Source organism: Pelobates fuscus, chromosome 6 (assembly GCF_036172605.1).
Source record: "Pelobates fuscus isolate aPelFus1 chromosome 6, aPelFus1.pri, whole genome shotgun sequence".
In the NCBI taxonomy this organism is placed as follows: domain Eukaryota; kingdom Metazoa; phylum Chordata; class Amphibia; order Anura; family Pelobatidae; genus Pelobates; species Pelobates fuscus.
Window position 1 is genome coordinate 131,258,555 of NC_086322.1, and position 15,485 is coordinate 131,274,039.

General features: G+C 41.0%; 1 protein-coding gene across 1 annotated transcript in view; it reads right to left on the reverse strand.

Annotated features, from left to right (window-relative positions):
• Nucleotides 1–271: 271 nt before the first annotated feature.
• The window catches only part of MYOZ2 (myozenin 2), a 79,846-nt gene continuing 64,632 nt past the window's right edge, over nucleotides 272–15,485 (reverse strand). Inside the window, exons 5-6 of the mRNA XM_063458252.1 lie at nucleotides 4,911–5,094; nucleotides 272–2,550 (exon numbers count right to left, since the gene is read on the reverse strand). Coding sequence (XP_063314322.1) covers nucleotides 2,331–2,550; nucleotides 4,911–5,094 — 404 coding nt within the window. The 3' untranslated portion in view covers nucleotides 272–2,330. The remainder of the gene's footprint in view (nucleotides 2,551–4,910; nucleotides 5,095–15,485) is intronic.

The window sequence follows — 15,485 nt, forward strand, 5'->3', positions numbered from 1 at the left end:
ATGAGTATATCATTATATCATACATGCATTCCTATCCAATATATCTTTCCATTTCCAAAACAATATTATATCATAACAATGATGTAATGATGTGTTTGTATTAAACTAAGTGTCACAACAAACATAATCATTTGCCTGTAGGGCAGGATTAATGTCCCTTTTGTTGTATCTAGGATTGCTTTTTGATGTGGTTGAATGACAATTAAGGTGTGTTGACTTGTTGCATTAAGGGTTTAAAACCCATTGTTACATAACATTACATATTCTTAGAAAGAGATCAGAGTTGTTTTATTTCTATTGGAGTCACACAAACATTAATCACACATTTTACACACTGGACATCTCATTGTAGCTACATACAATATGCTAAGCAGTCTAATGTGTTGCCTGATGCCAGTTTGAATTACAGAGAATGTATCATTACAATGCTAAAATCATCTTTGCAACAATGTTGTATATTGTAACTGTACATAGACAGAAGCACATATTGATAGATTATACACATAGGGGGTACAATTGTCCACATGACACACATTGCTAGCCTTTAACAAATATCCCTGCAGTGTTACCTTGCCAATTACTCTAAACCAGTGTCTTCCAAACCAGTCCTCAAGGCCCTGTACCAGTCCAGGATTTGGGGATTAACCAATTGTGTCAAGGTGATTTTTTTTCCTCTAAAAAACACCTTAGACACAACTGGGTAACCCCCAAATCCGGACTGGTAGAGGGGCCTTGAGGTCTGGTTTGGAAAACACTACTCTAGACAATTAATGGCGATCATATATCAGAATTGACAGTGCTGAGAGTAAATTCACAGTTTTACAGTTTAATATGTTCTATAATAAGGCATCAGAGTCCTAGGAAGGCCAGACCCACGATGTCAGGATCGCTAGCCTCTTACCTTCCACACCCCCTTCGCATTCTATTTGATGCTTACGCTCACACACAACGTGTTCTTATAGGCGACCAAATTTGGATCCAAACGGCAAATTCGCTGGACCGAATTCGGGTCTGAATAAATAGGAATTAAGTACTGCCTACTCCATGTTGCCCTGTTGTGATTCTAGTAGCCCAAGAGCTCTCCCACTCCATGTTGCCCTGTTGTGATTCTAGTAGCCCAAGAGCTCATCCCTTGTGTATAATTTTTCTAGTACCTAATACGGACTTGTAATACGTTTCTTCTGATCTCTGTATCCTGTCCTTGACGTTGGCTATTCTCGCTGACACTGTCCACCGTTATTCTGGCCACTCTGAGAACCGAATGTTTATTTGTTGATACTCAGTTCTGTATATTTAGTCTATTTTTTTGATGCTCAGTTCTGTATGTTTAGTCCATTTGTTGATACTCAGCTCTGTACGTTTAGGTTCCTGACACACTTTGACCCCAGGATATGAAAGGTAAGTGTTGTGAAAGCATTTATAACAAACTATTTGGATTATTATTGGTACATAAATTGTGTATAATTTACACCTCCCTTAAGGATCATCTGTGTTCTAAAGTACAGTTACATCAGTGAAGATAGAAATCTGTGTTTCAACTCTTGTGTTATTAGTTTAACAATGTATAAGCTTTTGTGTGCCTAGGTAGAATATTCAAATCACTAGAGCGTTGTTGAGCACAGCTACATATCAGCAGACAGCGTTTCTATGGAATCACATACCATACCATGCTTACACTGCAGCCAGGGATTCTGGGCAGATACACACAAGTGAGAAATTCAGTGTATGCTTTAATCTCTGTGTTCACTTTATAAATAGACTCCCTTACCATATGTATGCTGTTCAAGGCAGCTATTGAAACATAGCATAGGTTAGGGGCTATGGTGTCAGATAGTTCATTAATGGACAGATCATTGCATCCTTAATGGGAATCACGAATGTGACGGTTTTTCGGTTACTTTTGGGTCACCATAACTGAATATGGCAAACATAATATTGCCAACCATTTGCCAAAATTCTGCTTCTTTACTTAGCAAAGTATGTTAAACAGAATTAAAAAAAAAGCTTATCTAAATATGAATCTATGTAAAGGTTTTCAGTGACAATTTCCAGCAGAGTTAATTTTTTGACAAAAAGAAACAAAAACATTTTAATCATACTGGTTTTTTTTTTGGAAAATTCCCTAAAGTCAGATTGGATAAGTGGTAGCTAGCTCAGAAAGGGGCATGATATATTTGAAGTGCAGAAGAATGGTTGAGCTAACTCTTACCTACTCATATCCCAGACCCACACAGACGAAGGGCTGTGACAAGTGTAGGCATGACATTAATATACAGGGGAAGGTACATATACTCTCCATGGCATATTTACTCTAAATACATGTATGTGATTCACAGATCATCAGTCTCTGGGACGTCAGGATTGAATAGGTCAGAATACAGTATAATAGGAACTTGATCAGATGTCCATCCTTGGGCCGTTCTGTTAAAAGACCTTCTTGTACTGAGAGGGTTGGGCATGTCAAAAGTTGGATCGCTCATTGCAAATAGATCATATTCCGGAACCTTAAATCTGGATGCATTTTCAAATCCCCCAAATGGGGTGGCGGCTCTGTAATTTCAAAATAAAATAAGCAATTAAAGTATGCAAAGTATGCATAGAATAAAAGGTTTGCTCTGAATAGAAGACATTTTGATCAATAATGTTTGATGTCAAATGTGTACCTGAAAAGATGTTTTGATTTAAAGGAACACTCCAAAACAAAATTAGTTACTGTCTTGGAGAGAAATCATACTTTTATAAATCTCCTAAATTGAACTCTGTTGGCTGTCAATCAGACAGGTAGGAGGAGGGTGTGCTTTCTGATTGCTTTATGGAAAGCATTGTGCGGTGATTGATGATACATGCACCAAGCCAGGTGAGAAGAATGGAGCAAGGTGCATGCTGAGACCCTTTTTGCCACTCTTTATTTTATCTTGTACAGATGGAAAAGGGGACCTGGTATACTACTTAACAACGCTGAAGTGTTCCTTTAAATATTAATCAATAAGGTTGGCATTGGGTAATACAAGCTATCCCAAGAAAACAGTATTTGACACTAGTAGTAAGCACACAAGAGCCTTTTGTTAAATAATATTGAGTAAGATAGTGTATGATTGTGCCTATGCCTATATCCTAATAGGACACTTTGGAGGAATACATTGGGTGTGATATATCATTCATGTTTTGCAACAGTTTAAAATCTATTTCAAAATAATCTCTACTCTTCATTGACCAATGTGAGGGAAATGTGAGGCCTTTACCAACGCTAATATGGTATACAGAAGTGCAGTGGAAGAATAGCACACTTGGAGTTTATGTGACACAATTTTATTTTCCTTACCAGATTGAATTTATAACCAGGACCCAGATTACAAATGCATGGACATTTGAAAGTAATTGGAAACAAATCACCACTATCCTGAAAACCTCGGAAAAACCTACCCTATAATATTAAGTATGGAAGCATAAGATGGTGGTTTTGGTCACCAATAAATATTGTGCGTCTCTGACTACAAAACAGTGTGAAAAACATAAATATGGTGATAGTCATTTCTTTGCTCACTCCAGTATGGCGAGTCTAGTATAAGTGAATGTTCAAAGTTTATCAATTGTTTTCTGCAATTTATTTCCAGACATTTCGTGAATGTCAGTGTGTTAGTGTCCTACTTTACATGCAACGTATTTCTCTTCATATGCATTTTACCCAATGCTTCAATGATATAATGCAGGGTCTTATTATTTTATAAAAAATACGTAATGATTGTGCCATTCATGAAAGATTAAATAAGACAGACCACTGCTATGCCGTAATGATCTATTTCAGGTTAATTAGCAGCCTAGGTCTGGATCATTATCGCACAGCTGACCTAGTTTGTTGGCAGGCAGGCAAGCACTGTTTTACACCTCTGTAACTAGCAAACACAAGGAACTGTAAGTGACACAATCTGAGTCATGCTATAAAATACCAAACAGTGGTCATATATGGTAACATGATTGTAATATCATTTATGGATGTAATATAAAAGAAACAAGTTATTTTCATATGTAACAAAAGTAGAAAAGATAGCATATCATCCTATAGTATTATTGTATTGATGGCCTTATGATTTCATTGTGTTGATGTCACTCATTAACATTTAAAAGGAAACTATGGATTAAAACCATTTTTAATGCATTAGAAAAAACAATGCATACCTTTAAAGTTTGCTTGGTGTTCCCTATCACATCCGGAAGAGACTTTTGTGACATAAATGCCTGTTCAGAGGTAGTTTATGGGATGAGTAGTTTATCACCCTAGCAACACTTTCACTTATCACGGATGGAACTGCTTTATAAACTGTAGCTTAGTTCACTGTTTAATGGACCTGGCTATGTGCACCTATCCAGTGAGCAATGGTCTACGCATGGGAAGAAGAGAGCTTAGCCAATAGCCAACATTTCTGACCAGATGATTGGAAGCAGCCAAAGGTAGAGCTATACCCTGAATAGAAAGGGTAAGTATTCCAGAACTGGCTGGTTTTTATGTTAAATCACTGCGCAGAGCAGGTCCTTGCATGCAAGCCAAAATGGTTGTGGTACTTGGCAAAATATTTCTTGATTTACCCTTAAAAGGCCAAGTACTTGTTATGGTGCAAGGAGTGCTCTGGCACTAAACTATTTGACAAGTTACCCCTGGGCATTTCCGTACTACAGCTGGCCTTCAAGTTGTTGTTACATATTGCTCCTCAAATAGCTGTCTTCAGTGCATTTTTACTCCTCTGATTCTTACTTCAAGTTGAATGTTCCGCATTTTCCAAGTATTGTCCAGTGACATATAAATGCTGCTAAAGTGGATATTAATTGAAAATAAGTAGGATGCTAAAATTGCTGGTTTTGACGGTAGTAGAGTGGGTGTAATAAGGATAATGAAATGCTTTCAATGCAATTACCTATTGAAGCTTCTGAAATCAGGAGTTTCTGCCATTTCGCCAGGATTGGGCATTTTAGGGTACAAGCTCTCCAGAAGATCTGGATCATTCACAATTGCTTCTTGCCATGGAGACATGTAGTATTTAGGGACAGCAGTTTCATTGAACTTCTCAGGTGGGATTTCCTTAAGAGGGCCTGTATAACCTGTGGTGAGATAGATTTAAAAAAATAAAATAAAAAATAAGCAATTTTCTAAATTATACATACTGCTACAGAAAAGTTAGACAATAATGACATTTACTACATGAATTGTCAGAAAATAATACTTTGACATCATTTAATTTTCAAGACGTAAAAACCCATCATTTATGGAAGAAAAGTAGACATAAGGTCACATTACGTGAGCACCAAAAGTTAAGTTGCCTAATGTTACCCAACAGGGCATGCAGAGCGTAGCATGTTACAAAATACATTTATTAATGAATATAAATAAATATATAAACAGTTGCAGAAAAGTAAACATATCTGAGTATGGTGAAACCCAGGTTTTAAGCCAAGCTAGACAGTTCCCATACATGTCAGGTGGGGGCCCAAGATTGACCAGGGGGCAATGAATGACTACTACCCCTTAATCCATTGTGATGATGGGATGGAGTGAATTAATAATATAGCCAAATAAAAAAAAAATGCAAGAACAACCACTCCAAATGCAAAAATAGTTTATTGCAAAAATAAACTAGGGGAAAGATGAAGAAAAACATGCAAGGTGCTTTGGATCTACAGGTCCTTAAACATAGTAGGTCTAAAGCACGTAAGGTGTTTTTCTATTTATGCACCAAATCGATTGAAATATGTCTGGATTTGGAGTGCTTGTTCTGGCATTTTTTTTGTCTATATTTTCTTTAGGATTTGAGTTCTTGACGCAAATACCTGTAGGACCTAATAAATATAAAAGTTTTCAAGCTCCTTCCCAATATAGACTAGAATATAGTTCTATAGAGCAAAAGGGTCTCAAACACTGTGTCTGCAAAAACAATGGACCCCTCTCCCAAGACTAGGGGTCCAAAACTCCTATCTCCACCATCACCATAAATTTACACAAAACCCTATTTTATAAGTTGCCCTACTCCAGTAGTTCCTCCCATTCACTGTTGTCTTGTTTATTATCAATATTAGAATAGATATAGTACCAACATTTTATTGAAGGTGAATAAGGTCTTCAATAAACATGCTTATAGAATATGAGGATTTGTGGTAGGTTAATGTGTAATACTTTTTTTTTTCTGATTGTAGGGCTACTACAAGCTGTCAACCATGCAGTCAGAAATCTCATCTGGCTGACAGTATCGATTGTGTCCAACTTTCTCATTACAAATCAGCATGCACAGTGCCTGATTAGGGGCTTCATGGGCCTGGAGTTAAAAAAAAAATAAAAAAAAAATGATACTACACAGAACCCTGCCTGGCTGAGCAATACACTGGCCCTGTCTATAACACACGGAATGCCAAAGGTAGCTTTAACATTGTATAAACATCATTTTGTATCTGCCATTAGAAAGCCTCGCTCCATGGCCACTTAGCTCCCTGTTAGGAGGGATTCCATATGTCTGTGGACCATAGGCAGTGTGCCCCACATATACATTGCTCTCCCAGTGGATTTCATGGGAATGGTTCGATATGTGGCAACAAAGTTTTGTTGTAGATGGAGGTCTGGCTCATCTTTTAAATAATAATACATTATATATCAAGGACTATGGTCATTTTCAGATCTAGGTCCATGAAGTAGGTAATCCAGCACTGACTTTCATCACTCACACAGCATGTGCAGACTGGCTATATTTTCTTGTCACTACATATGTCATACATCTGCTATCAGACACCCCCAAACACATCATCTTTCAGATCATAGGCTTGTGCCGGCTCTGCCCCTGATCTAACTCCGTAACAGTCCCAGATATGTGCCGGTTCTGCCCCTGATCTAACTCCGTAACAGTCTCAGATATGTGCCGGCTCTGCCCCTGATGTAATGGCTTGACAGCCTCAGCCAATCCTATGGGAAAGCATTGTGATTAGCTCACAGAATCACTTCTGATTATGTCAGGCATGCGGGCAGGTCAGAGGCAGAGCCAGCAGCAACAGACTTGATCATTGACACTGCTTCTGTTAAGTGTATCAGTGTGTAAGCAAATGGCATTTCACCGGTTAGCCGAGCTGTTAGTTTTCTTAATGTTACCTCTTTACTGTGACATCACAGTCTGACAATCTAACTTATTGGTAAGATGGTGTCTTATTGCTGTGTCATTGGCGAACTTTGACATGTTGCAAGTCACTAAGCAACACTAAAATGCCACTGTAACGGACCGTTTTGCTCAAAAGGGGATAAAACCCAGTTTAGGCGATAATCCCCTAGGATAGACCAGCAGCTACTGTAAGCACCAATTTCCCGAACTCCAAACTGCACGGATTCACCAACTCTCGAACAGCAGACACACAAACCCTGGAAGTAGCCGAACAGGAAAAGCAATACGAACAGCTTACACTCCTGGCAGTCGGCATACAGTCAAATTCCCCCCAAGAATGAGACAACACTTCAGCTTCAGGGTTAAGCAGGAACTCATTTACTCAGGGCTACATGCCCAGTATTTATGCAGGTCTCCCACCTGGTGGACACTCCCCTAGGGGACCAAATGGAAGACTGTAACAAAGGACAGACATAAACCAATTACAGACACACAGCAGTAAACATTCCCACAATGCATCCTGGTTTCCTCCCTTCTGCCCTGGAGATAATTGGAGAAGTAATCCAATTATCTCCCAGGCCAGAGACCAGACTCCATTACACATGTGGGAACCTAAATACAGTATTATGCTTTAAAATGTATAAAGTTACTTTTAATCCATTACACAGAGACATGTAACATATCCCCAGATAGCTCAGGTCTGGGTGCACATTATTAGGTGAATGGCACCCAGACCACACGGATACAGTTTAATCGCCATGGAGCCAAAGTCTTTAATCACACGAATAGGCTCCATGGCATAGCTATCTGGGTTACCACAGTTCACATAGAAATACCGAATTCCGGTGTTCGGTTAACCTTGTACGATTAGGACCCAGGCGACAGACGGCTCAGCGGTGTTCGTGCAATTAAGTGTCCGTTTACAGTTCCATAGTTTGAGTGCTGAGCACCGCTGGCCGTTCGGGAGTTAAAATGGCCGCTGCCACGTGTTCGGCAAACGAACAAAGGCCACCCAGCGTTTGTCAATTAAGCTGCGGTTAACCGCAGCTTCTGGGCGGTCAACTGACGGCACACTCCATCTTCTAGGTGGTCCCTCGTACGGTAGTTGGTTCGGTAGATAAAATCTACCGAACACCCTGGCAGAAAGCACGAATAAACCTTTCGGCAGGGGAAATAAACCTTTTTCAAGTCTGGTCCATAGTCCAAAGGGAGCAGGCGAGCAACCAGGCTTCTCCAGCTCACAGTGGCGAAGTTGGTTTCGCCACAATTCTCCCCTTTACCAATTAGACTAACAGGGTACCTGACCTTCTGCCGGTCAGTGCCCTGGTTAGTCCAGCAACCCACCCACAAAACAGAAACAGCAGTGCAGCCCACCCACAATAAACGGTTACTACACCTGGGTGAGGGAGAATCTTGTCCAGGTCCAGGTGCCTCACCACGGCTGTGTGGGGGACTGGTAGGCTGCCTTGGTGGGTTGCTGAGGGGGCAAAGACCAGCGGTACTCTGTCCTGGTGCCAGCACTACCACGGGAGTAGTCTGGTTGGAGCCTGGTTGCTGGAGACTGACTGTCTCCCCTTTAGGTGCACAGCTCAGCTGCCGGAGGGGGAGACCGACTGTCTCCCCTTTGGATATATCGCTCTTTGGCTGGGGGACAGGACCGACTGTCCCTACCCCTTGTGCTGTAAGTGCAGAGACTACGGTCCCATCTGCACAGTTGTGGGGCTTAACATCTCCCCTTGGTGGGCTAGGCTGCCGCTGGAGAGAGGGTGTAGCCAGCTCCTCTCTCTGGACGGTAAACTGCCGCTGGGAAGAGGGGTTAGCAGGCTCCTCTCCCTGGCACTCTTTCTGCTGGTGGAAAGGGAGACCAGCTGTCTCCCCTTTCATTCTCTCGTCCTGCTGTTGGGGTGCGAGACTGACGGTCTCTGCTCCCTGCAGGACACACTGCCGCTGGGGAGGAAGGACGACACCTTCTGCTCCCTGGGTTACACACTGCCGCTGGGGAGGACGGACGACACCATCAGCTCCCTGGGGTACACACTGCCGCTGGGGAGGAAGGACGATACCTTCTGCTCCCTGGGACACACACTGCCGCTGGGGAGGAAGGACTGCACCTTCAGCTCCCTGGGGCTCACACTGCCGCTGGGGAGGACGGACGACACCATCAGCTCCCTGGGGTACACACTGCTGCTGGGGAGGAAGGACAATACCTTCTGCTCCCTGGGACACACACTGCCGCTGGGGAGGACGGACGACACCATCAGCTCCCTGGGTTACACACTGCCGCTGGGGAGGAAGGATGATACCTTCTGCTCCCTGGGGTACACACTGCCGCTGGGGAGGACGGACGACACCATCAGCTCCCTGGGTTACACACTGCCGCTGGCGAGGAAGGACGGCACCTTCTGCTCCCTGGGGTACACACTGCCGCTGGGGAGGACGGACGACACCATCAGCTCCCTGGGTACACACTGCCACTGGGGAGGAAGGACGGTACCTTCTGCTCCCTGGGACACACACTGCCGCTGGGGAGGACGGACGACACCATCAGCTCCCTGGGGTACACACTGCCGCTGGGGAGGAAAGACGGCACCTTCTGCTCCCTGGGGTACACACTGCCGCTGGGGAGGAAGGACTGCAAACCCCCTGGCCCGCTCTGATTCCCATGGCAAGTACTCTCTCACTGCTTTCTTCACACGCTGCACTATATACTCTGAGGGGTTGGGTCCGCATAAAGCCAGCACCGCGGTGACTTCTCTGTCATACGCCTCTTGAGTGTAGCTGGGTGCCATGCTTCCTCTGCTGCAGTTGGTTCCTTGTAGATAGGGGCGCTGTACGGGTACTGGCGTTGCCCTCACTTTGTAATCCAGGAATGGTGTTGTCTGTAGCTGTCCCTCTGGTTGTAGGAACGATCCCGCCGCTTGCCACCAATTGTAACGGACCGTTTTGCACACAAGGGGATAAAACCCAGTTTAGGCGATAATCCCCTAGGATAGACCAGCAGCTACTGTAAGCACCAATTTCCCGAACTCCAACCTGCACGGATTCACCAACTCTCGAACAGCAGACACACGAACCCTGGAAGTAGCCGAACAGGAAAAGCAATACGAACAGCTTACACTCCTGGCAGTCGGCATACAGTCAAATTCCCCCCAAGAATGAGACAACACTTCAGCTTCAGGGTTAAGCAGGAACTCATTTACTCAGGGCTACATGCCCAGTATTTATGCAGGTCTCCCACCTGGTGGACACTCCCCTAGGGGACCAAATGGAAGACTGTAACAAAGGACAGACATAAACCAATTACAGACACACAGCAGTAAACATTCCCACAATGCATCCTGGTTTCCTCCCTTCTGCCCTGGAGATAATTGGAGAAGTAATCCAATTATCTCCCAGGCCAGAGACCAGACTCCATTACACATGTGGGAACCTAAATACAGTATTATGCTTTAAAATGTATAAAGTTACTTTTAATCCATTACACAGAGACATGTAACATATCCCCAGATAGCTCAGGTCTGGGTGCACATTATTAGGTGAATGGCACCCAGACCACACGGATACAGTTTAATCGCCATGGAGCCAAAGTCTTTAATCACACGAATAGGCTCCATGGCATAGCTATCTGGGTTACCACAGTTCACATAGAAATACCGAATTCCGGTGTTCGGTTAACCTTGTACGATTAGGACCCAGGCGACGGACGGCTCAGCGGTGTTCGTGCAATTAAGTGTCCGTTTACAGTTCCATAGTTTGAGTGCTGAGCACCGCTGGCCGTTCGGGAGTTAAAATGGCCACTGCCACGTGTTCGGCAAACGAACAAAGGCCACCCAGCGTTTGTCAATTAAGCTGCGGTTAACCGCAGCTTCTGGGCGGTCAACTGACGGCACACTCCATCTTCTAGGTGGTCCCTCGTACGGTAGTTGGTTCGGTAGATAAAATCTACCGAACACCCTGGCAGAAAGCACGAATAAACCTTTCGGCAGGGGAAATAAACCTTTTTCAAGTCTGGTCCATAGTCCAAAGGGAGCAGGCGAGCAACCAGGCTTCTCCAGCTCACAGTGGCGAAGTTGGTTTCGCCACAGCCACTAATGTGAAATAGATCATTTTCATTATAGTGATGTCTGTAATGGTGAATACCATTACATTGTGGGATGTATGGCGGCAGCTAATGCTATAATGAAGCACTTAACTCCTTCAGTGGGTCTTAGATTTAGAGAGTCCTTACCTTCAAAATGCTGGAGCTGTAACTCTACACTCAAGACCTGATTACAAATAATGGAAATTACAGCCCAAAGCAGGTATCCTTCAATAAAGTGCATCTTAACCCTAAGCCTCTCAAACTTAAAATCAGCCTAGTCCTAACTCACTAACTTAAACCCTAGCCTCACCTAACGCTAACCTTATCCTTAAATGTTGTTTCAAACAGCCCTGTTTTTAATGGCACTATAATAATGCAAAACAGTTTTATTTAAGAGTTGGTCAGCAGGTAACTTTTTCAACAGCAATGTTTTAAATGCATACCACTTGACCATAAAGGAGTTAATTTAAAAAAATTCTTGATATTGTTTTAGGTAGCGCTCTGCAACCAGTGTGTCGCAGCATTGTGCTACTGCCCAGTGCTGTCATCAGGCGGGTTCAACCACTACACATGTAAGGGGCCCGGACCACCATACATACAAAAAGACCCATTAAGGGAGATCAAAGATCTCCCCCTTAACGAGTCTTTTTAGAGTTGTGCCGCGATTACTATTGCAATGCTCAATTCCATGTGGTGCCGAGGATCGCACAAAGAGCCATCAGCTGGCAGAGCCTGAGAAGAAGGCTTAGAACCTCTACAGAGACACCAGACCACCAGTGTGTATGCTGTACTCCCCTCCTCCATGGCCACAGGTAACAAACAGAGAGGGGGAATACACTTAAAAAATTGTAAAATTAAATAATATAAAAAAATAAATACAATAATAAAAAATAGAAAGCTGCTATCCTCTTAGTCCCCACAAAACTCAGCCCCTATCCTACCCCACAAACTCTCTCTCATACTACACACCCACAATCAGTGTGGAATTCACTACACACACACAAACTGACTGTCATATTCATTCATTGTCAAATTTACTGTCATATTTATTAATGGACATACTGGCTGTTATATTTATTAATTGTCAAATATACTGTGATATTTAATTGTCAAACTTATTGTGATATTTATTGATGGTCAAACTTACTGTAATATTTATTAATGGGCACACTATTTGTGGCATTTATTAAATGGCAAACTTACTATGATATTTATTAATGGGCACACTATTTGTGGCATTTATTAACTGGAAAACCTTCTGTAATATTTATTAATGGCACACTAACTGTGGCATTTATTAACTGGCAAACTTACGGTGATATTTATTAATGGGCACACTCACTGTGGCATTTATTAACTGGCAAACTTACTGTGATATTTATTAATGGGCACACTATTTGTGGCATTTATTAAATGGCAAACTTACTATGATATTTATTAATGGGCACACTATTTGTGGCATTTATTAACTGGAAAACCTTCTGTAATATTTATTAATGGCACACTAACTGTGGCATTTATTAACTGGCAAACTTACGGTGATATTTATTAATGGGCACACTCACTGTGGCATTTATTAACTGGCAAACTTACTGTGATATTTATTAATGGGCACACTAACTGTGGCATTTATTAACTGGCAAACTTACTGTGATATTTATTAATGGGCACACTATTTGTGGCATTTATTAAATGGCAAACTTACTGTGATATTTATTAATGGGCACACTAACTGTGGCATTTATTAACTGGCAAACGTACTGTGATATTTATTAATGGGCACACTAACTGTTGCATTTATTAACTGGCAAACTTACTGTGATATTTATTAATGGGCACACTGACTGTGGCATTTATTAACTGGCAAACGTACTGTGATATTTATTAATGGGCACACTAACTGTTGCATTTATTAACTGGCAAACTTACGGTGATATTTATTAATGGGCACACTCACTGTGGCATTTATTAACTGGCAAACTTACTGTGATATTTATTAATGGGCACACTATTTGTGGCATTTATTAAATGGCAAACTTACTATGATATTTATTAATGGGCACACTATTTGTGGCATTTATTAACTGGAAAACCTTCTGTAATATTTATTAATGGCACACTAACTGTGGCATTTATTAACTGGCAAACTTACGGTGATATTTATTAATGGGCACACTCACTGTGGCATTTATTAACTGGCAAACTTACTGTGATATTTATTAATGGGCACACTAACTGTGGCATTTATTAACTGGCAAACTTACTGTGATATTTATTAATGGGCACACTATTTGTGGCATTTATTAAATGGCAAACTTACTGTGATATTTATTAATGGGCACACTAACTGTGGCATTTATTAACTGGCAAACGTACTGTGATATTTATTAATGGGCACACTAACTGTTGCATTTATTAACTGGCAAACTTACTGTGATATTTATTAATGGGCACACTGACTGTGGCATTTATTAACTGGCAAACGTACTGTGATATTTATTAATGGGCACACTAACTGTTGCATTTATTAACTGGCAAACTTACAGTGATATTTATTAATGGGCACACTGACTGTGGCATTTATTAACTGGCAAACGCACTGTGATATTTATTAATGGGCACACTATTTGTGGCATTTATTAACTGGCAAACCTTCTGTAATATTTATTAATGGCACACTAACTGTGGCATTTATTAACTGGCAAACTTACTGTGATATTTATTAATGGGCACACTATTTGTGGCATTTATTAACTGCCAAACTTACGGTGATATTTATTAATGGGCACACTCACTGTGGCATTTATTAACTGGCAAACGTACTGTGATATTTATTAATGGGCACACTCACTGTGGCATTTATTAACTGGCAAACGTACTGTGATATTTATTAATGGGCACACTAACTGTGGCATTTATTAACTGGCAAACGTACTGTGATATTTATTAATGGGCACACTAACTGTGGCATTTATTAAATGGCAAACTTACTGTGATATTTATTAATGGGCACACTAACTGTGGCATTTATTAACTGGCAAACGTACTGTGATATTTATTAATGGGCACACTAACTGTGGCATTTATTAACTGGCAAACGTACTGTGATATTTATTAATGGGCACACTAACTGTTGCATTTATTAACTGGCAAACTTACTGTGAAATTTATTAATGGGCACACTAACTGTTGCATTTATTAACTGGCAAACGTACTGTGATATTTATTAATGGGAACACTATTTGTGGCATTTATTAACTGGCAAACCTTCTGTGATATTTATTAATGGGCACACTAACTGTGGCATTTATTAACTGGCAAACTTACTGTGATATTTATTAATGGGCACACTATTTGTGGCATTTATTAACTGGCAAACGTACTGTGATATTTATTAATGGGCACACTAATTGTGGCATTTATTAACTGGCAAACTTACTGTGATATTTATTAATGGGCACACTAACTGTTGCATTTATTAACTGGCAAACTTACTGTGAAATTTATTAATGGGCACACTATTTGTGGCATTTATTAACTGGCAAACGTACTGTGATATTTATTAATGGGCACACTAACTGTGGCATTTATTAACTGGCAAACTTACTGTGATATTTATTAATGGGCACACTAACTGTGGCATTTATTAACTGGCAAACGTACTGTGATATTTATTAATGGGCACACTAACTGTGGCATTTATTAACTGGCAAACCTTCTGTGATATTTATTAATGGGCACACTAACTGTGGCATTTATTAACTGGCAAACTTACTGTAATATTTATTAATGGGCACACTATTTGTGGCATTTATTAACTGGCAAACTTTCTGTGATATTTATTAATGGGCACACTCACTGTGGCATTTATTAACTGGCAAACTTACTGTGATATTTATTAATGGGCACACTAACTGTGGCATTTATTAACTGGCAAACTTACTGTGATATTTATTAATGGGCACACTAACTGTGGCATTTATTAACTGGCAAACTTACTGTGATATTTATTAATGGGCACACTATTTGTGGCATTTATTAACTGCCAAACTTACGGTGATATTTATTAATGGGCACACTCACTGTGGCATTTATTAACTGGCAAACGTACTGTGATATTTATTAATGGGCACACTCACTGTGGCATTTATTAACTGGCAAACGTACTGTGATATTTATTAATGGGCACACTAACTGTGGCATTTATTAACTGGCAAACGTACTGTGATATTTATTAATGGGCACACTAACTGTGGCATTTATTAAATGGCAAA